The 21,082-nt window shown below is 37.9% G+C and overlaps 1 protein-coding gene across 5 annotated transcripts in view; it reads left to right on the top strand.

The window, feature by feature from the left end:
• The first annotated feature begins 172 nt into the window (after positions 1-172).
• Positions 173-21,082, top strand: part of FUBP1 (far upstream element binding protein 1) — a 34,024-nt gene continuing 13,114 nt past the window's right edge. Inside the window, exons 1-21 of one of the 5 annotated variants that reach the window (XR_009487487.1) lie at positions 176-377; positions 1,355-1,445; positions 3,323-3,361; positions 3,708-3,747; positions 4,557-4,606; positions 4,699-4,770; positions 5,067-5,124; positions 5,588-5,750; positions 5,830-5,928; positions 6,012-6,113; positions 6,794-6,896; positions 6,981-7,081; positions 7,666-7,807; positions 8,505-8,665; positions 9,436-9,590; positions 9,670-9,749; positions 12,512-12,640; positions 13,261-13,335; positions 18,192-18,337; positions 18,713-19,980; positions 20,842-20,889. Coding sequence is in view for 3 of the 5 variants with exons in the window: in XM_059854081.1 (XP_059710064.1) it covers positions 264-377; positions 1,355-1,445; positions 2,431-2,493; positions 3,323-3,361; positions 3,708-3,747; positions 4,557-4,606; positions 4,699-4,770; positions 5,067-5,124; positions 5,588-5,750; positions 5,830-5,928; positions 6,012-6,113; positions 6,794-6,896; positions 6,981-7,081; positions 7,666-7,807; positions 8,505-8,665; positions 9,436-9,590; positions 9,670-9,749; positions 12,512-12,640; positions 13,261-13,335; positions 18,192-18,337 (1,983 nt within the window). In the remaining 2 variants the exon portion in view is untranslated. Of the gene's footprint in view, positions 378-1,354; positions 1,446-2,430; positions 2,494-3,322; positions 3,362-3,707; positions 3,748-4,556; positions 4,607-4,698; positions 4,771-5,066; positions 5,125-5,587; positions 5,751-5,829; positions 5,929-6,011; positions 6,114-6,793; positions 6,897-6,980; positions 7,082-7,665; positions 7,808-8,504; positions 8,666-9,435; positions 9,591-9,669; positions 9,750-12,511; positions 12,641-13,260; positions 13,336-18,191; positions 18,338-18,712; positions 20,890-21,082 lie in introns of all 5 variants that reach the window. The other 4 variants (XM_059854081.1, XR_009487486.1, XM_059854080.1 and 1 more) reach the window with 4 other exon arrangements.

The following is a 21,082-nucleotide window of genomic DNA, read 5'->3' as shown; positions in this document are numbered from 1 at the left end:
AAACATCGCGATCTCACCCCACCCCCTGCAGGGCGGCCCCGGAGGCCCCGCGGGGCCGGCTGGGCGGGGCCGGGAGAAACGCCGCGAGGCTTCTCCGCCGTTCTCCGGCGCCCACAATGAAATCCCGCCCAAGATCTCGCGAGGTTTAGGCGCGCTCCCCCCGAGCACGATGCCGCGCAGGAATGTGAAAGGCGCGCGCCCGCCGCCATTTTCTCTCTTTCTTGGCAGACAGCGGCAGCGGCCGGAGCGGCGCCGGGGAGGCCATGGCGGACTATTCCACGGTGCCCCCTCCTGCCGCGGGCGCGCCCGGGGGAGGTGGCGGCGGGGCTGGAGGAGTGAACGATGCCTTTAAAGATGCGCTGCAGAGGGCTAGGCAGGTGTGTGTGGCTCCATCGAATCAATGGGGTCCCGTGGCCTGGAGGCCGCGGTCTCGGAGCTGCGGGAACAGTGAGGGCGCTGCGCACTAGGCTGCGGGGAGCGGGGGCCCCTCCGCCAGTGTGTGGGTATTGGGAGAAGCTTTGTCCCGTCCCCACGCCCCCTTAGCGCTACCAGCCCTCTCTGGGCCGCGAGGTATTTGTGGCCCCACTCCGCCATTGCCCGCGAACAGCGCCGGGAGCGGCCCGAGGGGATTCGGCGGTGAGAGGAGCGGCCCCGCGGGGTCCCTCCCCGATGGCGGGGAGGCGAAATCTCGGCGGGCGAGTAGCGGCGCGTTATCGGGCCGGGCCTGGCCCGGCGGAGGGACAGGAGGGCGGCGGCTCCGCGGCGCGGGCCGTGTTGTGGCGCCCGCGGCGCCCGCTGCCTGCTCGGACCGGTTGGGCAGCGCGGCGGCCTGCGGGGCGAGGGCGGCCCTGGCGGAAGCTCTTTATCCCGCAGTTTTATTTGTAGCTTCTGCACCACGGGCGATGTTTTCGTCGCTTCTCGGGCGAAATGTTCGCTTTGTCTGTTAATAAGCGGTCGCGGTTTTGGCAGTATTAGAAGACCCGGTGTGGTCGGGTTTTGAAATTGTTTGGTCGGTGAGGCCCTGTCGTGAGATACCGCAGTGTTTGGCGAAGAAGGTGTAGAGAAAGAAAATTCCCGTTTAGGAAAAAGGTTTTGGTGTTTAAAGGCCAAGTTCTCCTTGGTTTATTTTTTGTAGGTGTGGAAAATTTAGGAGGCTCTCCTGCTGAAGTATGAGCACAGATCTTTAAAACACTAAAGAACTTCTATGAACAAAGCTGCTTTTGGCCTTTTGTTTAACGATTTGGGGTCATTCTAATGCGCATTGTTTAAATCCTTGAAGTCTTTTAGAGGACGTGGAATGAACATGGGCCGAATTAATTCTATTTGTCTTGGCTTACTTCTGCCTTTTGTTTAGATTGCGGCGAAAATTGGAGGAGATGCTGGCACAGCAATGAATTCAAACGACTACGGTTATGGAGGGCAGAAAAGACCTCTTGAGGATGGAGGTACGCACTCATTCCAGCTGTATTTATTTTTGTGGAGCATGGCCACTGTGGTAGGAAGATTGAAGGTGGTGGTTTTGTTTGTGGATTCGTTTTTTCTTTCCATAGCAGAGCATTAAAACATTTTGTTCCCCCCATAGATCATGACATAATTTTTCATTTTCAGTTTAGTGGGAAAGTTTTAAATCGTTGTGCTCTAAATTGAAGTGAATGTAAGCCTATTTTACGGTATTTAAAATGTGGTTTAAGTGTTCCAAATAGAAAATTGCATGCTGGGGAAAGGGACAGAAATATTCAGGTTGCAAAATGCCTATGCAGGTGTCATTGAAGTCTTTTATGGTTGTGTGGGATTGGTTACAACTCGTAAATTGCAGTTAGGGAAGGAAGTGCTCCTGAAGCTGGATTATTTCATTAACTTTATTACTGCACTGTTTCAAATAAAAGTATTAATGCATTTTATTGTAAAAGCATAGGACTTTAAAAAAAACACAGGAAAGTAAATTTTCTACCTTGAAGACACTTTTGTGTAGTGTAATAGTTCAGCTTATAGCATGTGTGAACCCTGATAAGATCATACTTAAATCCTCTGACTTGTTGCAGCTTTTTCGATTTGCCTTACACTGCAGTAAAGTTTTCTCCTGAAACGTGTGTGTGTCCTCTTCTGTCTCTTACAGAGCATCCACTTTGAACTTAACAGGGTTTGATATGGTTAATATACACACCAAATCCTATCTAAATTACAGGAAGAAATCTTTGAGCTTGCTGAAATGTTCTCATAGGTCTCACAAAAGAGAAATGCCTTTTTTTTTTTCCTTTAAGAGGATTGAAACTCAGTCTACAGAATGTAACTAAGGCTTTATATCAGGAGTTCTTGTGTCCTACGATAAAGTTTTTTTTTTCTATTAAAGGTGAGGTTTTTAATATACAAAAATGAGCTAATGATGCTTCAGATGATATATGTAATGTATTCTTTTTATTTTATGTGTAGATGGCTCTTGGACAAGTCCGAGCAGTACAACACACTGGGAGGGAATGCCCTCTCCTTTTAAAGGCAGGAATTTTTATTTATTACCTGTGTTTAGTATGTAAACATGAAATAAACTAGTGGATCTTTCTGGATTGACACAAATATTTCTTGCAATATGTGGCTGAGTTTTTGCTGCACATAAATTATGGTGGTTCATGTAGCCTTTATTTTGGGGTGGGAAGGAAGCATCTGAAGTATTATCTTTTCAGATATAGGTTCATGATGCCTTATATTTCTCTACAGAGAGGATTTGGACAGTAGTTAGTGATGTAGTTACTGTGAATCTGCTTTTTTTTTTAAAGTTTTATGAACTATGAAGTGCTTGATATTGGATAGGGATTTCATATCAACATTCAGATTGAGATTGCATTGCCATGTGATACTGTTGTATTTTCAGATGTTTTGTCTAGATTTGTGGTCATTGTCAGAATTATTTTTTTAAGTTATTGTTGATTTTTGTATGGATTTGATTTTTTTTCTTTTTTTACTATAGAAGCATCATTAGCTTGAGCAGCCAACAAAGCTGGACTTTGTTCCTTGTCTTAGTTGAGTTTCAGTGACTGGGTATCTGTGAGCTATCGACACACAGTGCGTTCTGAAAGCTGCCTTTTGTAAACTAATAGATACATGGAAAAACCTAACATCTTTTCAGCTATACTAACCAAGTGCTGAGTGTTCGTGAGATTCTTTCTTTTATTCAGATGATCAACTCCCTGAAATTGGAGGAGGAAAAAGAAAGAGAGGAAAAAAAAGGGGGGCTAAAATACACTGGAAATTTGCAATTCACACTAAAAGGCTTAAACGCTTCCTGAATTTCTTGGCAAAAAAAATTTAAAAAATCTTAATTTTGCAGATCAACCAGATGCTAAGAAAGTTGCTCCCCAGAATGACTGTAAGTAATTTTTATTTTGTTGCAAAAAAAAAAAACCCTAAACCAGTGTAACATTGTCAGAACAACAGTTTGAAAGCATTCTGGTAGGTGACACTTGAATAAGTGAGATCCAAAAAATAGCTGGGGGGTTTGTCTTATATTGTTGAAGCAGCAGGAGTCTGCTTGGTAAAACTGACGGTGGTAGCAACAGTTGAGAGTCCTTATAGTTTTTAAACCTTTTGATAACACTTCTTAAAAGTAAACCTGGACAAAAGTTTTACACAGTTGAGTTTTCTTATCAAAGGAGAAGCTTAGTTGTAAGCTGTACCACTTGTTTGAATTTAATTTTAACAATGTTTATTTATAGCTTTTGGAAATCAGCTACCACCGATGCATCAGCAGCAAAGGTAAGAGTTTTACAGAACATCTTATATAGGATTTTTATTGAAATAAAGGAGTTTCAAGCAATTTTTCTGAAAAATGGTATCAACACATGAAGTATTTATTCTGATTTTGTGTGATCTGTTGAAGTTTAGCTTTAGTAAGTCCCAAGTCAGACACTTAAAATGAACCTACATTGCTCTCCCTTTCTTTCTCCACTGCCTAGGCTGTGGATTGACCTTAATGAAAGGAAAATATATTGGTTGGTTTTTCTACTTCAGTATAGGTAGCATAGCTAGAAGTTGGAAGCAGATCTGAAGAGAAAGGTGATGCCATCTTGTAAACAAAAAGCAAAGCTGAATGACCTAAAACCAAATAAAGTAATTCAGACTATAAGTTCATTGTTTTCTCCAGTCATTTCTCACCTAAACAACTAGATCCAGGTATTATTGTGCTTCGGACAGTTCTGAGATACCAAAATTTGTAGCATCCTTTGATGGTATACAGATGAAACTTAAAATGTTACAGTAGCCTTTTCTGTTCTGCACATCCATTAATAAAGAGTTAAATTTATTATTTAACTGTACCCTCTTAATTAATTAACTTTATTAATTAACTTCACCCTTGTGCGACAGTTGAACCTTTTGTGTCGTTTGTGTGTTGTCAGCTTATGTAGAACTGTGCTTGCATAATGACTTTTAAAGTTACTGGGAGGCAAGTAAGGCAGGGTGATGGTGGGGCAGTAGCTTGCTTTAGTTTAGTGGGAGGATATATGTAAATGTAATGCTGGTGTGGTCTCTGCACGGTCATGACTTTTGTTTAACATTGGATGTAGGTCTGTGATGACTGAGGAGTACAAAGTTCCAGATGGGATGGTTGGATTCAGTAAGTAGTACAGGTGTGCTCTTGTAGTATAGTGGGGGATGTTAGCAGATGCTGTTAGTACAAATAACCTCTCTGTATGTTCTTTCCCCAAGTAATTGGCAGAGGTGGAGAGCAGATCTCACGCATACAGCAAGAATCTGGCTGTAAAATACAGATTGCACCTGGTAATTATTTGTGGGGGGACCTAACTTGTCTGTCTGGGGGAATGGGGGGGCTGGTGGGTAGGAAGTCTAGAAGATTGCTCATTGCTTCTCATTGTCTGAACCTTCATTTAAGATACAAGTTAAATTTTTTTTGTGCTAATCATGACTACGATGGCCTAAAGAAATGCAAAATAGGATACAATGATTATTCTACTTCATTAAATATGAAAAACCAGTAGTTTGTGTATTATGGTAAATGTCATAATCTCTTTCTAAGTTAACACTGCTGATAAGTTGGTTTTATTTTATGATTACAGATAGTGGAGGCCTGCCTGAAAGATCATGTATGCTAACTGGGACACCAGAGTCTGTTCAGTAAGTATTTTTAACTGATGTCAGGACTATAATCATGATTTTACTCTCATGGCAGCTGATCTGACACGTGGTGAATATATACATGCTTTTGTCCACTGTTGTGGTAGTGGTTACAAGTACTAATGTCCTTACTTTGCATGCTGAATCAAGCAGTGGCTTTTGTTCTGAATTAAACTTTGATGAGTGTAACTATGTTCAGAGACCTTGAGGAGGTAACTTCATTAAATATGATTGGTGAAAGACCATCTTTTAAATTCCAATATTGGGGTGGTTTTATTATTTTGCAGTTGGTTTTTTAAGTTATTTTTGCAGATTGATTGAGATTGCTTCATATTTCTTAGTGATAATAACCATAATTCTTTTGCAGAAACTATTAAAATTTTAAAAATTGCCAAGCAGAATAGGTGTGGGCAAGAGATTCTTGCAGGGATACGTATTTATGAATGTGTATTTTCTTTCACAGGTCAGCAAAAAGATTGCTTGATCAGATAGTTGAAAAGGGAAGACCTGCACCTGGATTTCATCATGGTGATGGACCTGGAAATGCAGTCCAAGAAATTATGATTCCAGCAAGTAAAGCAGGATTAGTTATTGGGAAAGGTGGCGAGACAATTAAACAATTACAGGTATATATGTATCATCTTTAAAAGATGATGGTACTGAATATGGATTTGAGTGAGTATTAACCTCCTTTTTGTCAAATAGGAGCGAGCAGGTGTCAAAATGGTCATGATTCAAGATGGCCCACAGAACACTGGTGCAGATAAGCCCCTTAGGATAACTGGAGACCCTTATAAAGTTCAGGTAAGAAATGCCTCGCAATTGAGAGCATTTTAAAATCCATTTGGATGTTGCAGTACCTGAACAAACTTTTGTTCTTCTTTTAGCAAGCCAAGGAAATGGTGCTGGAGTTAATTCGTGATCAAGGTGGCTTTAGAGAGGTGCGCAACGAATATGGGTCAAGAATAGGAGGAAATGAAGGGATAGACGTAAGCATGGTTGAAAAACTTGTTCACTGTATTTTGAGATGTTACTTTTAAAATGTTAAGTTGGGTAATACCACTGAAAGCTTTTAACCAGATTTCAAACATTGGTTGTGGCATGTAAGTATTACTTGATCATTGCTGAATTTATGACACTGAATGATGTGCAGCATTCACTTTACATTGCCAGCAGTCATGAACAATTTGAAATAGCTGGAGTTTTTTATCAAATAAGCAAGTAAATTTTATGGTCAAGTATATAATGTTACAACAGTATTGAAAATGGACTTTGGCCTTTACAGAACTTATTTAAGGCCAGCTGTTAATGCAAGTCACAAGCCTAGTAACTTCATCAGGGAGAGGCTTAAAGCTTCATCTGCTAGAATCTGCATTTTAGATAGGCTATAAATTCTTTATTTCTTTTTCTTTTTTTATTTTCTCAGAAGAGTGAAATCCATTGGAATTGCTACCACTATGAGAACTTCTAAAGCACAGGATCACTTTCTTTTTAATGGTTTAGTCTAGTATGTGCTAGGCTTGTGACTTGATAATAAAAAGTCCATCCTTGAAAAAGCCTGAAGTGGCATTGGTTTTGCCCTGGTTTACGACTCTAGCCTTTTCATTATGTGGATTTTTTTAGTAGTATCTGTGTCATCAACATCTTGTTTTTTTGGGGTTTTTTTTAGGTTCCAATACCACGATTTGCTGTAGGTATTGTAATTGGAAGAAATGGAGAGATGATTAAAAAGATCCAGAATGATGCTGGTGTTAGGATCCAGTTCAAGCCAGGTTTGTAACACATTCATAAATTTTTGTGACTTAAATGTGAATTTACTGAATTGCAAATACTGGAATAGTTCGTTTTTATTCCAGATGATGGAACAACTCCAGATAGAATAGCCCAGATCACAGGGCCTCCTGACAGATGTCAGCATGCTGCAGAAATTATTACAGATCTCCTTCGCAGTGTTCAGGTTGGGTAACATTGTTCAGTGTTTAAAATCTCCTGCCCACCTTTTGGAAAGACCCAAAGTTTTCAAAAAGTGCGTGTAACTAGAGAAAATAATTTAATTGTGCCATTTGAATCTACTTAAAAGTTTGGTCTGGAATATGAATGTTTACTTTTACAGTTACAGTTTTGCAAGTGACCATATTGATTCAAAGTCATGGCATTTCTTGATGTGTCTGATTTTAGAGCTGCTGCGTCTGTTTTGTGTTAATAGCTAATAAGCTCTTACTTTTGGTTGTAATCAGTGGTTGAAAGCTTGTTGTTAGATGAGCCCCATTGCTGCATTTACAGAAGGCAGACAAAAATTACATCATTCTATGTGTGAAGTTTTTGCTGGCTTCTATATCCTTTCCTCCTTCATCTATCTTAGGCAGAATTGTACAGAACATTTTTTAGAATTTAATTTAGGCCTTCCATAAAAGGTACTGCTACCAAAATTGTCTGAAAATTGTCTGTTTTTCCTTATCAATGATGTAATATAACTTTGTTTGCATTATTTGTTTGCAGGAATTTTATAGAATATGCTCATTTGTTGCTGCTTCTTTTTAGGCTGGTAACCCTGGTGGACCAGGACCTGGTGGTCGAGGAAGGGGTAGAGGCCAAGGCAACTGGAACATGGGGCCTCCTGGTGGATTACAAGAGTTCAATTTTATTGTCCCTACTGGCAAAACTGGATTAATCATTGGAAAAGGTAATATATATTATATATGTACATCTGTATGTTATTTTAAAAACCACTCAGCTTCTCTGTTTGGACAAGTGCCATGCTAGAGACATGTGTGATGAGCATGATGCTAATAATGCTGAGGTTGTATGTTCAAGCCCCATATGGGCCTTTCACTTAAGAGTTGGACTCCATGATCCTTGTGTGTCCCTTCCAACTCAGAATATTTTGTGATTCTATGATTTTTTTAAAATTTTGATTGCTCAGTTTGCCCTGTTTTGAAGACTTGGTGTATACTAATGGTACATATAACTTCTATGGATCCTGTAAGAGAAGGAGCCAGTTACCCGGTCAGCCTCTGGGGCTTTTTTGTCATTTGAGCTTCCTTGCCCCTTTTATAGGGAGGTTGGATTTTAAGTTTGTGTTTACTGATAACCACGTGTGCCAGTTGATACTAATGTCTAATATTAGATGTTTACAGAAATAAAAAAATTCATAGGAAATTGTAGGAATTCTTTGCTGCTCTTTCTGAGTAAGATTTTTATAACCTTTTAAAAATTTTATTTTACTTGTTTATTGCCATTAAAGCTCTGCTACACTGAAGAGATTTCATTTGAATTGTTGGAATGTTCTTGAACAGCTCATAAGAATAGGTGCTTTCTCTCATGTGAATCAGTATTTTTTGCTTTGATGCACATCATAAAAACTCTGTATTGCATTGTAGGTGGTGAAACTATTAAAAGTATAAGCCAACAGTCTGGTGCTAGAATAGAACTTCAGAGAAATCCTCCACCTAATGCAGATCCAAACATGAAGATGTTTACTATCCGTGGAACACCCCAGCAAATAGATTATGCACGACAACTTATAGAAGAAAAGATTGGAGTGAGTGGATAACTAACTGCTTCTTCCTTTACTATTAGAGCTAAACAGAGCAGAAAGCAAGTCTCCTTTGTGGAGATTCCTCTTTCCTTTCACTTCCCAGATTAATTTATTCAGATAATAAATTGATAATAATGGTCATCTGGATTTAAAGTAATATAACAAAATCTTGAAATGGAAACAGTTCATCTTATCGACATCTTATGGTGTGCTCTTGAAAATGCTAATTTTGTGTACATGAAAAAATTCATAAGTTCAAAGATGTCAGTGATGCTAAATTGTGTGTTTTGTTTTTCAGTCCCAGTATGTTTGGGTAAAGTTCTTATCAAAGTTACACCTTCAGTTTCACTGCGTTTTTGTTTGCCTGTGTGTGCATGTCATCAAATTTACTAGAGGCTTTTTGTGCCTGATCTTACAAGCAGGTTTAGTTAGTCAGGTTTAGATGTATTGATTTATTTTAGAACTCATAGTCCTGTTAGAGTGTGGGGAGTTTAGTGCAACTTGTGGAAAAATCTGTGGGATTTTGATAAAATCCTTCACTTCCTCAAGAAGGAACTGAAATAAATGCAGGAATAAATTTATTTGCTATTACTGCCACAGCTGCATTTAACTACCTCTAAGCCTAATCAAACTTTAAATAAGCAGTTTTCTCCAGGGAACTGTCTTTAAAACCAGTCAGACCTTTTAGATGTTCTTTGACTGTTCAGATAAATGCTTTTAAAATGCTGAAAAATTGAGGTGTATTTTCATCTCTGTTCCCACCCTTGTTACAGGGTCCAGTGAATCCATTGGGTCCACCTGTTCCCCATGGTCCCCATGGTGTTGTTCCTGGCCCGCATGGACCTCCTGGGCCACCAGGTCCTGGTGCTCCCATGGGACCATATAATCCAGCTCCTTATAACCCAGGCCCTCCTGGTCCTGCACCTCAGTAAGTATTACTTCAGCTGACTTTCTTCTGGATGGGCTGACCCTGGGACTGTCTTCACTGTGTGTATGATCTTTTCTAGTGGTCCTCCAGCTCCATATGCTCCACAGGGATGGGGAAATGCTTATCCGCACTGGCAGCCGCCAAACCCTCCAGACCCAGGTAAGAAATGCACAGCTGTACTGTTGTGTTGGAATATTTCAAGTACATCCATTCTGTCCTTACAAGTATATGCAATGTACAGTTACTTGTGTTACACTCCTAAAGCTGAAAAGCTCCTTTTCTTCTGGCTTTTTTTCACTGATTGTCAGTTTACTTTTGTTTTGCACTTTCCATATGTGGCTTGTGAAATGTTGAAATTTAATTGTTACAGTTGGAGTATGTTTCTTTACAAATGTTACTGATACTGCAACACTGATACTTTTTGCAAGTCTTGGTTCACTGATTTTGTGCAATTCAGTTTTCTTAAAATCAATGGTTTACCATAAAGTTCTGTAATAAGGCTGCCTTTTCTCTAATACTAAATGACTTTTGTATTTTATTTTACTGATTTTGTCTTTTTGCAGTTAATGCTATGATACTTCTAGGTTTTGTTCTATTACAATTACTTTTATGAGTCTGATGCTCCAATGTATTTTGTTGAGTCCCTTTTGAGGGCTAAAACCTTGGTGAATTGCTGTTAATACAGTAAAACTAGTAGTTAGGGTTGTGTATTTTGAGTTTTTGCTTATCATAGTTTTGTATTTTCTTCCGAAACCTATCTTTGTAGAATTTGTTTCTTCTATTTCTGTTTATCTTTGTGGAGATTAGGAGTTCTTACTTAATTACAACTTCCAAAGTTGTAGTATCCTGCTTTTCTTTAAGTTTACATCCTTTGGTTGGACTAGAGGATATGGGGAAATGGAACATCAGCCACAGAAGGCATGGTAAGGCTAGATGCTTGAGTTTGTTGTACCTCATTTGTTTGAGGTGGAGTTTTCCTCACAATTTGAGCCAAAAGATCTCAATTAATATTTTTGTTATCAATGACAGATATTTTATGATAGCCACTGTTCCTGACAAGGTCCTGTTAGTGGAGAAGGGGACTCCAAGTATGTGTCATGTTATCTCTTGGCAAAGAGCCCTTGCTGGTTTTAGTTCCTAAAGTTCTGCACAAGGTAGCTTTGCATGTAATCAGTTCAGTGTTTAAAATGCCTGCTGACTCCATTTAGAAGTAGAATGGCTCAAAGTGACTTAGTCTTAGCATAGCAAAAGTATTTAATGCAAAACCACTGCTAAAAAGTTACAGCCTGTTTCACACCACCTTATTTACTCTTCTGAAGTTACTTACCTGCATAAAGGCTGTGTAAGGAAAAATGGCAAATATGCCCTTGATGTCATCTTGATGATTCCTCAACTGTTTTTTTGATAAATACTTCTCTTAAAAATCTAATGAAGTTCTCATATGTGCAGTTGAAGTTGGTGTTTCTTTTGACTAGTATTTCTTTGAATGATTTTTCTACAGTTTTCACTTAGTTACTTATTCCAGTGTAACGAATGGGTGATTTTAGTACTTTTTTCAGAGGTGCTTTCTCCAGAACTGTGCTTGCCCTTGTCTTGTGAAAGTGGAGCTAGTTACTACAGTCAAATTTTTTTGGAAATTTATTGAATCCAGCTCTGTGTTCTTCTACTCTAGAGAAATAGCTAAGGAGGAGGGGGAGGAATTGAGCAATGGCTTATTTGATATTTGCAGGTAACCTTAGAATATAGGAAGTGTTAATTTAAATCCACTACTGTTGATGGAATTTAAAGTAGTGTGCTAATATTTTTTCCTTTGTGCATTTGAAGTGGTTACATCTGACTTTTGTCACAGGATTTCATTTCGCATTATTTTGTTGTTCTGAGTTTCTTCTTGAATGCCTTTTTCAGAGGAATTCTTCATCTTTCATTACTCACCTGTTTCGTGTTTAGGGAGGATTGTATTTCCATTCCCATGTATAGTTACTCTCTACTTGTGTCCATGTCCTTTTGTGAAATTCTCTCCTCATTTTGCTGAGTTTCTTTGCAGATACTTTTCTTTAAGACTGCAAATACTGTTTGCAAATATGTGCTGGTTGTGTAAGACATATTACGTTCTCTAATAGTAGATCTTCAGGTATTGTCAATTGCCAATCTTTTAATGTAATTCATCTGTGATTCAACAAGAATAAGCCATTCCTAAAGGCTAAATGTGAGAAACAGAGCAGTAAAACCCTAGGAAGCAGCATCATTGGCCTCCCTAGATGTAGATGAAAATAAGGAATCATGAGATAGATGCAGAAGATGCAACTGTTTCTATTATTTTTTATACTAAAAAGCTGTAAGTAAACAGTGATGCTTAATAGCCATGTATGTGGATTCAGGTTCTTAAAATGCTGTGTGTTTCTCTATTTTACTGTTACCTTAAAGTTTAACTGACAAGCATTGCAAACACCTAGTAAGTCTTGTATTCTTCTGTTTCAGAAATATGTATTTGGCATGCCTCCACCACCGGTGCCAGTGTCATTAGCGTGAGGTTCTAACAAAAGTAAAACCACTGAAATCGTTTGGTGCTAGAATGATTCATTGCTGCTGCCATTTTTTGACATGACTGTTTATTTAAACTTGAAAAATCTGTTTCTGTTTACGACATGTAAGATTAATAAGTGGCATTGTAGTAGTAAAGGTTCTAAAGTTATTTTATCTTCTCAGCTCTATGAAAGTACACTTTGTATAGTACATTGGTCTGAAACCTGATCAAAAGTTTATGCTAGAAAGAAAAAATACGCTAAGGATGTACATGGATATTTTGTTCAGATGGATTTTTTTCCTTGGAGGATAGTAAGAATGCCTAGGACAGGATTAATTGAGGACACTATCCTGTTCATAATAGTGCTGTTATAAATTGTTATGTTCTGTTTTCATAGGTAAGCCAGGAACAGATCCCAATTCAGCAGCGTGGGCAGCTTATTATGCTCACTATTATCAGCAGCAAGCACAGCCACCACCTGCAGCCCCTCCTGGTGGACCAGCTACAACCCAAACCAATGGACAAGGTAGATACTGAGTGAAATAGACAGATTTCTCATTGCTGGAGGTGTAAATACCCCATTATTTTTTATTGTTGTTCTTCTGTATCAGGTAAATTTATTTTAAGTAACTGGTTTCTTTGAAAACTATTGCTTGTAGCCTTCCATATTGCTTTTCTTAATTTCAGCAGTAACAAGGGTAATGTATTTATCTTGGAATATACTCCAAAAAGAATTTTGCTGCAATGTGGGCTGACTTAATGACTACATAAAGCAGTCATAAATAAAAACGTGATGAGCTAAGCTGTTGATTGTCATTTCCTTAAATGGCTGCATCACTTCCAGTGGGTTTAGGACAATTACAGCTGTGGTATTTAGTTGTATTATTTTAATTTTTGTGCCTGGCTGAGGCTTACCACTTGAATTTTGGTAGTTTGTATTGCTAGTGGTATGCACTTCCTGAATCTTGAAAACAAGTCTTTTTTACTAGTAGTTTCTAATTGTAGTAGCTTATACCTCTGAGGTTTATAGTGTCAGATTTGAGTCATGTCATGTGGGACTGTTACTGAAAATTTCAGTTGATAATTTGGATTATGTGTGAAACAAACCCCAGTCATTTTAGTTTAACTATTTTTAATGTAATTCAGGAGATCAGCCAAATCCAGCACCAGCAGGGCAGGTTGACTATACCAAGGCCTGGGAGGAGTACTACAAAAAAATGGGTAAGTGTGCAGAGGTTTTTCGGTTGTTTTTCTGTTCCACGTTCACAGTGGAATGTTTTAGGAAACTTGTCTTATTTTGCTGGATGAGAATGAGGGCTTTTAGCCCAAAAAAATTGAAATGCACAGTCGTGTGTCTTCTGAACCAAATACTTCTGAGAAACAGACTTAAAATTTTGTGTTGTTTTGAGGCATTTCATGGTACTCAGGCTAGTAATCAGCTTTACAGAAATGCTTCAAACTTAATGTCTTTGATCACTGAGAAACAGCAATTTTTAAATGTTTCAATCTGACTGTTTTAAAGTATATTTCCTAAGTTTTGAAGTTCACTTTGATCTGTTTTATGAAGATGCTGTTTTTTAATGTTTGGTAATTGTTTCCCAATTCTCTTTAGATTACATATGATTTTTTTTCTTGTGCTTTGCTTTCTGTGTTTCCAGTTACTATACTAAAGCATCATGATTAGCTATCATTTATACTGTGCCTTCTTTAAAATAATATTTGCTTTGCAGCACTTTAGAGCAGTGTTTGAACTGCAGATTATATGTTGTTTGTAGCTTTCTTTATAAAAAATGAAATTAATGTGCTAGTTAACTTGATTATTTCATTATTTTGTGTATAAGGAAAGAGTATGTGGTTTTTATGCACTGGCAGAAGGTGTCATTACCTTTTAAATTCTAGTTCTGTTCTGTCCATGGTGTCCTGCCTTGGATACTGCAGGACCTGGAGGGCTGGACACTGAGCACCAGTGGCCTTAGGAATGCCAGTGCCTTCCCAGATATCTCTGACTAGACGTAGAGCAGCATCTGGTTTGGGATGTGTCTTTATTTGCAGGGGAGGGTTTGGTGGCTGTTCTGCCATCTTCCAACTGCATTCAGTTTTCTCATGGAATAGTAAAAGCATTCAGATTTAAGATCAATAACATGCATAATTCCTCTTACCAGCCTGCTGTATTGGTAATTATTTGCCAAGACTTAACTATCTTTATTTTTTTATTTTGGCACAGTTTAAATTATCAATTCTATAGAAAAGAAATAATGAGTATTTAGTTCCACAGCTGTGTATCAGGCTAAGAAAATTACACCTCCCAAACATGTAATTTCTAAGATGGTAGGCCTTCCTATTTTTCTTCTTCTTCCTGGTTCATTCAGCTATTTATTTTCAATTTACTGCCTCTGTTAGTTTGGCTCACATTTTGAAATGCAGACTTGTGGGTGGCTTTTACTTTTTTTTAAATAACGTAATTTGTTGGTAGGCGCTCTGCCAGCTTGCTGATTTGCTGTCTTGGAAAGCAAAGTCTAGGTTACACTAGTCTTGCCCTTGCACAGATGAAATAATAGCAAGTTATAAGGTGTGGGGATGGAGTTTATGGGAGCAATTCCAAAGAGGAGTCTGAGCCAAAAAACACATTGGGAGATGAAAAATAGTTGCTTGTAGAATGTGAACGATGCCAGGACAGTCAAATAGGAAGAAAAACACCAGGGCAGTTCTCATCTTAATTCCTTTTTCTAGTTCAGATTGAGTTCTTTGCCTGAAGGAGAGCTCTTGATGGCTGGACCTACATAACTTACCTGTAAATCATGAGAACTTTTTGCTTCAGAGTCTTGGTGGGGTAGATACTATTTATCTTTAAAGCCACTTAGAAAAGAGGAATTCAGCTGGAGTTGACATAATGCTATAATGGGGCTGGTTTTCCCCACCTCTTTAACAGTAGAAGGTCAGTAGAAGACCTGATGGACAGGAAGGCTGTCCACCAGCAAGTTCTTGTGGTCTCCAGGCTTTCCAGTACCATTTGTGCTTCCTGTAGTACTGTTATCTTCTTACCCCATTAACTTGTGCCAAAGGATTGGAATTACAAGTCCCTTGCTCTTTGAGGACTCGGGTTTTTCACAGCACAGATGATTTCACCAAACATTGTTAGAGAGGGCTGAACTGCAATTCAGACTTGCTGAGCCCGGTCAGTTCTATTTTTGCTGCTGAATAAAACTGTTTTGATAATACTTGTGAGAAGCTGAACAAGTTGCCAGTGATACTGCAGTTGGTGTTTTGGATTTTCTTGTAGTTAGTGAAGTATGAGAGATCTGAAAATGCTAAAACGCTCCAGAATATGCCCATCCAAACAATAACAGTGTTTTCAAAGTGGCTTCCTACTGGTGGGATGTGACTCTGCTAATCATAGAGAACACTTCACTGTATTTTTCACTGTGACTTAAATATTAACCTGTTTCCTGAGTCATAAATACAGTGGCAAAGTCCATCTCCATTTTCAGACCCTTGTTTCAGGGGCTACTGCTTTGAGTAGCAAATACTCAAAAAAGTCTCTCATGGATAACAGTTCCCTTTAAACATGAAGTCATGATCATTAGTAAATGATCTATATGTATCAGAATTTTTACCTTTATAATTTAAAGTCATTCCCATATATCGTGGGCTTGACATACAGTTAAAGGATTCAATAATAAAATAGGAGTGTTTTTAAAAGATTCCTCAGCATTGTAGTGGAAAGAAGAAACAAAACAGTTTACTTTTACTAGACTCACCCTTGATAATGTTGAGCTATAAAATCTGCTGGTGTTTTCCTTTCTCAGCCCTCCTTAAAGGGGAGGTGTTCTGTGTTTCTCATGTTTCCTTTGTATGGAGTTGATCAGGATTACCCATAAGTGTTCTGGTTGAATTTGGATATTAACAAGCAGGTGCAGCTTCACTGCACTACACTGAAGAGAAGCTTGGAGTAAACTGCTAAATGCCATGTGTAGGTTCAGAACTACTCACAGTACTTAGTAGGAAATGGTGCACCTAAAATACCCATCAGAACAGAAGTCCAGTTTGACATCTTTGACTAGATGTTAAATTTCTTCTGTTTGATTTGTTATTTGAACTTCAGCGCTGCCTTGACATAGTTGGCTTAAATGTTCAAAGATTCTTGGGTCATAATGGACAAAAAATCCCTTATCTTTGACATTCAGTTGTGCTGACAGTAATTTGTAAGTACAGTTATTATCTCACAGTAATGGTGAAATTGGGAAGAGTGTACCCTGGGATGATTTGTAACCATATTAAAGGCAGTTTTTGTTACAATTTAGACTTCTGATCAATTATTTTAAGTTGTTGTACATTGCAAATTGTAAAATGTGATAACGGCTCTAAAGATTTGAAGAAATACAAGTTTTTTAGGAATTCCATTAGTATATAAACCAAAATAAAATATGGATAGACTTTCAGAGCTTGCCTACAGTGTTAGTGGAAAAAACTAAATTGTAAGGAGAGTTGGAAAATGGATGGTTGTATTTTGATGGTTTTCAGGATCATGCTTTGCCAAATACTCACATTCTCTGCTCACACTTGATGTTTTTTAGAGGATTAAAGGATAACACCTGTGTAGGAGTAGTGTGAATAGCTAGGATTCTTCATGTGAATTTTCTTTGTTTAAGTATTTAAAGAAAACCAAACAAAGCCAGCCTTCAGTCTGATACTGAAGAAAACACTTCATTAGAATTTCTGATACTCATGTTCCTCAGAAAGTTGCTCAGTGGTCTTGTATTCAAATAAAAAGTGAGGTGGTTTTAGGTAGAACAGAAAACTTTCAGCCCTTATCATGTGCAAGCTGCCCATTTCTGTTCATAACAGAATGGATAGTTTGGGTGCACCTGGAATTGTACAGGGTGCAGTCTTGCATTTTGCTTGGGTTTATTTCCTGTGGGGTGACATGATGTGGTGATTTGTTTTTACTGGGTTTGGGATTTTTTTTTTTTTTCTAGTATCTTAGAAAAAAACTTGCAGAGGTAGTAGTTTTTTGGTAGTATCCGAATTCTGACTAGAACTTTTGATTTGAAAAATAACCCATCAAGAACGTAAATCAAAAGTTTCATAGGACAATAATAAAAGTTGTGGTCTGGAAGTTCAGGAAGGAAATGAAGCACTACATATAAAACCCTTCTGTCTGGGTGCCTGCAAGTGTGTGTGAACAGATATTTAGAGTATAGAGAGTGCTGCTTTGCTTGGAGTTTGGTACATTTTGTACTGTAGCTGTACTGTAACTGCAAAAACACCCCTCAGAAATCGTAAAGATTAGTGGTACTAAGAGGGGTGTATTTGGTGTTTCTGAAGTTAGAGGAAAATGGAAATAAAAATGTCTGTAACAGATCTCCTGTGGAAGAACAGCACAACTGAAAGGTTGGCTGTAATTTTCTTTTATTGTTTTGCTTGTTTTTTTAGTATGCTGAAGAGTCCCTGTGTATCAGTCTGTCACTGGGATTTTAGTCTGTTGATTCTGTTAGAAGGAGAAGTAATTCTGAGCTGTCTTTGAGAGTGTATTTGTACATGCTGTTATTTCTAGAGGATTGGAACTTCCACAAAGTGTGGAAGCACGTTTCAGGACTGTATTCTGTAGTGAAGTAAATGTTTACAAAAATTATTGCACTTTTTGAAAGCTGTAACCTGCAATAACTTTGTAATTGAATGAAGGATGCCAGAATTGGGGGAGCGCATGAACTGGCATCTGCTAAGCTAGTGAATGCAGTCTGTAAAATAAGGTAAAATTAGTAGTCTGGGTGGATTACAAAAAGTTTTGCCTCTTGGTGTGTATTTAAATGCTACTCTTGTTTAGGTCAGTAGGCTTTAAACATGATTCATGATTATGAATCAGGAGGTTGAAAAAACTGTCCTTACGGTTGCTTAATTTTGATTTACATGGGAGTCATTACATTAATAGAATGTGTGTTGAGGCTGAAAAAAGCAGCCACAAGTTTATTCAAAGCCTTGGAGGAATATTACTAGGTGATGTTTGTTAGGTGCTGAGATCTTGAAATTTTCTCATTTCTATTGCAACAACAAAGCTGTGTAATTCCAATTACTTGCAGGTCAGGCTGTTCCTGCCCCTGCTGGGGCTCCTCCGGGCGGGCAGCCAGATTACAGCGCAGCGTGGGCTGAGTACTACAGGCAGCAGGCAGCGTACTACGCTCAGACAAGTCCACAGGGAATGCCACAGCATCCTCCAGCACCACAGGTACAGTCCTAAAGTGGTTTTTGGCTGGCTCCTGTCTCAGTGGTTGTAGATATTTTTTTGCATGTCTCCTGCTTTGTTCCTTTGGGGTATGCATCTTTTTTTCTAGCAAAATAGCTATCAGAATAATGAGTAGATGACTTTGTTTACCTGATAACTTGAGTTCTGTATCTATCCATATGTTTGGTGATTGTTGTTTTTTTTAATAAAAAAAAGAAGAAAAACTTTCTCCTCCCAGGGTTTTGAAAACCATGCAAGAAGCCACCACCATTTACATTAACGAATTTTTCTTTCTTAAAGGCTTCACTCCTGAGTTAGCTCGATTTAAAGGATTTTCTTTAACTTTTTGTGTATCTCTTATGTATCTCTTCTGCACAGGGCCAATAATAAGAAGTGGACAATACAGTATTTGCTTCATTGTGTGGGGGAAAAAACCTTTGTTAAATGTATGGATGCAGACGCCTTGATGAAGATCTTAAATTTGGTTTAAAAAAATAGTGTTTTTGAAAATGTACAAAATATCTATCACTACTGATAGGAGGTAATATTTCTGTGTAGAAATGAAAAAATGGTTTGTTTTTAGTATTAGTGTAGATGTACACATTCCAGCAAATGTATTTGCAATTATGTGGTCAATGCTTTGTGATATAAATGTACTTTTTCAATGTATACTTTATCACTTTTAAAATGCCTGTTTTGTGCTTTACAATAAATAATATGAAACCTCCTGTGTCGGTAAGTTGGATATGTGGGTATATGCAGTATTGATTATAGGATTGATTTGCAACGCTGAATCAAGGTACCGCTACACAAATGAGTTGGGTTTTTTTTTCCCCCCATAAACCTTGTTGAGTTTAAAAACTTGTCATTAGCATGTTTTTCCCCTCTTGCAGAATAGCTGTAGATGGAGGATCTCTTTCATTCATTGTATTTTGCTGCCTAGCACCAGTAATCTTGATACCTTAATTTTTTTTCTACTTGATTAAAACTGCATGTGTTTAAGAAGATGATCTTTTGGCATACTTCCATTGCATTAACAGTGAAATTTCCTTTTATACATGACCACTGTTTCAGACCTGTGCAGCTGCTATAACAGATAACTTTCGTTTTTAATTGAATACTTCAAAACTGTTCCTGCATAACTATTCTACAGATTTTTTCAGACTAGTTATAAAACTTACTTTAAGTGTAATGTGCTTAAGCCTTCAGTTTAAAGTAGTCCACTTCAAAATTCAGTGTAGAAAAGTCAATGTGGTAATGCATAGTAGTTACAAAAGTTGCGTCTGTCCTTAAAACGCTGTTTTGTTTGAGTGATGGGAGTGGTTGAGAGCTTCCTGCAGAGCAGATAACTTCTCTTTTTGTAAATATTCAAGTATTTGAATCAACTGATTATTTTTTTATATATACTTGAAACTTCTTATTGCTCTAATGCTCATACTAAAAAGCTGATTCTCTTGAAATCCTGTGTTTGCTCTTTGCATATTTATTGGCTCTTTGCATATATTAGACTACATGCACTACAGTCTGTCTTGCCATTGTCTGTTGAAGTGCAGGTTTGATCCAGCCAGTATAGAACTAGCTCTATAGGGGTGAGGAGGACTGTGCTGTGTATCATCCTTGATTGTTCCTTCAAGGAGCATTGCACTGTAAGTACATCAGAATGACAAATTGATGAACTGCAACAGTATCTTTTTGTCAATGTTCCACATAATGCAAATGCTGTATTTGTGTGATATTATGTTGGAATACAGTGCTGGTATCTTAGGAAATCATAATTGCTTCTTAATTCAGAAACATAGGTTTGCTTATATATATACATACACATAATCTGAGTTTTGTGGGTAAGTATTTCTGAAACTTTTAGCAATAGCTAAAGAAAATCATGTTTCTGTTTATCTAAGAGTTTCTTTCATTAGTACTCATGAGACAGCTGTCATTCAGTGTTTTAAAGTATGCATATCATAACATTGAAGTCTTTGGAACCACTTGTTAGACAGAGTTGTCTTTGTCTCCAGATAGTTTGTGGATATGTAGTGATATAGGTATGTTTTAAATAATTCTATAACTGTTGATTGCTTTAAATTTTGGAACACCATGTTGTTGCTTTGAGAATAAATTTTTTTAGGGTGGCTGCACAGAGAAGTAGAAGTTCAGGCTTGAAAACTGAAGTAGTTTTTTCAGGTAATCAGCAATGTATGCATTGTGCTGTAGAAATAGAAGGAATTATTTTTCTCCTTTTAAAGCTAGGAATTTGCTGGTAGCTTGAAGAAGGCTAGGACAGTATTTGCTCTCTTTAGTGTAGGGTATTAAGTTTAATAGTTCAGGTATTTTGCATGGTATTTTGTAGATAACCTTACAGAATGGTGCATTTATTATGTACTAAAGTGAGCAAAATTAAATTCACTGGATTCGTTTATCATTCGCAAAATGGAGGCTGTTGATTTTGATTCATTTAAGGTATAAAATCTTTATTAATTGCAAACAGTGCAATTATTTATACTTCACAGTGCCTTCCCAGACCTTCCACCTTAGGTTCTGCTGCAAAAAAGCAACAGGTAAGCACAACCTAAGGAAGTATATAAATTAATATATTTCAGTACATTAATGTTGTCCCTGTGAGATCTTTGTGGTTGTGTATTGAAAAGCAATCTGCTGCTTCCCCAAATGCATTGTTACTCACGGTTCCATTTGAGTGGAAAAAACAAAACTGTTTATATTTCTAGGTCAATATGTATTTTTTTCTTTTTT

Source organism: Haemorhous mexicanus, chromosome 9 (genome assembly GCF_027477595.1).
Source record: "Haemorhous mexicanus isolate bHaeMex1 chromosome 9, bHaeMex1.pri, whole genome shotgun sequence".
Taxonomy (NCBI): domain Eukaryota; kingdom Metazoa; phylum Chordata; class Aves; order Passeriformes; family Fringillidae; genus Haemorhous; species Haemorhous mexicanus.
The sequence above is the reverse complement of the archived record's forward strand: the minus strand, read 5'-3'. Positions and strand labels throughout refer to the sequence as shown.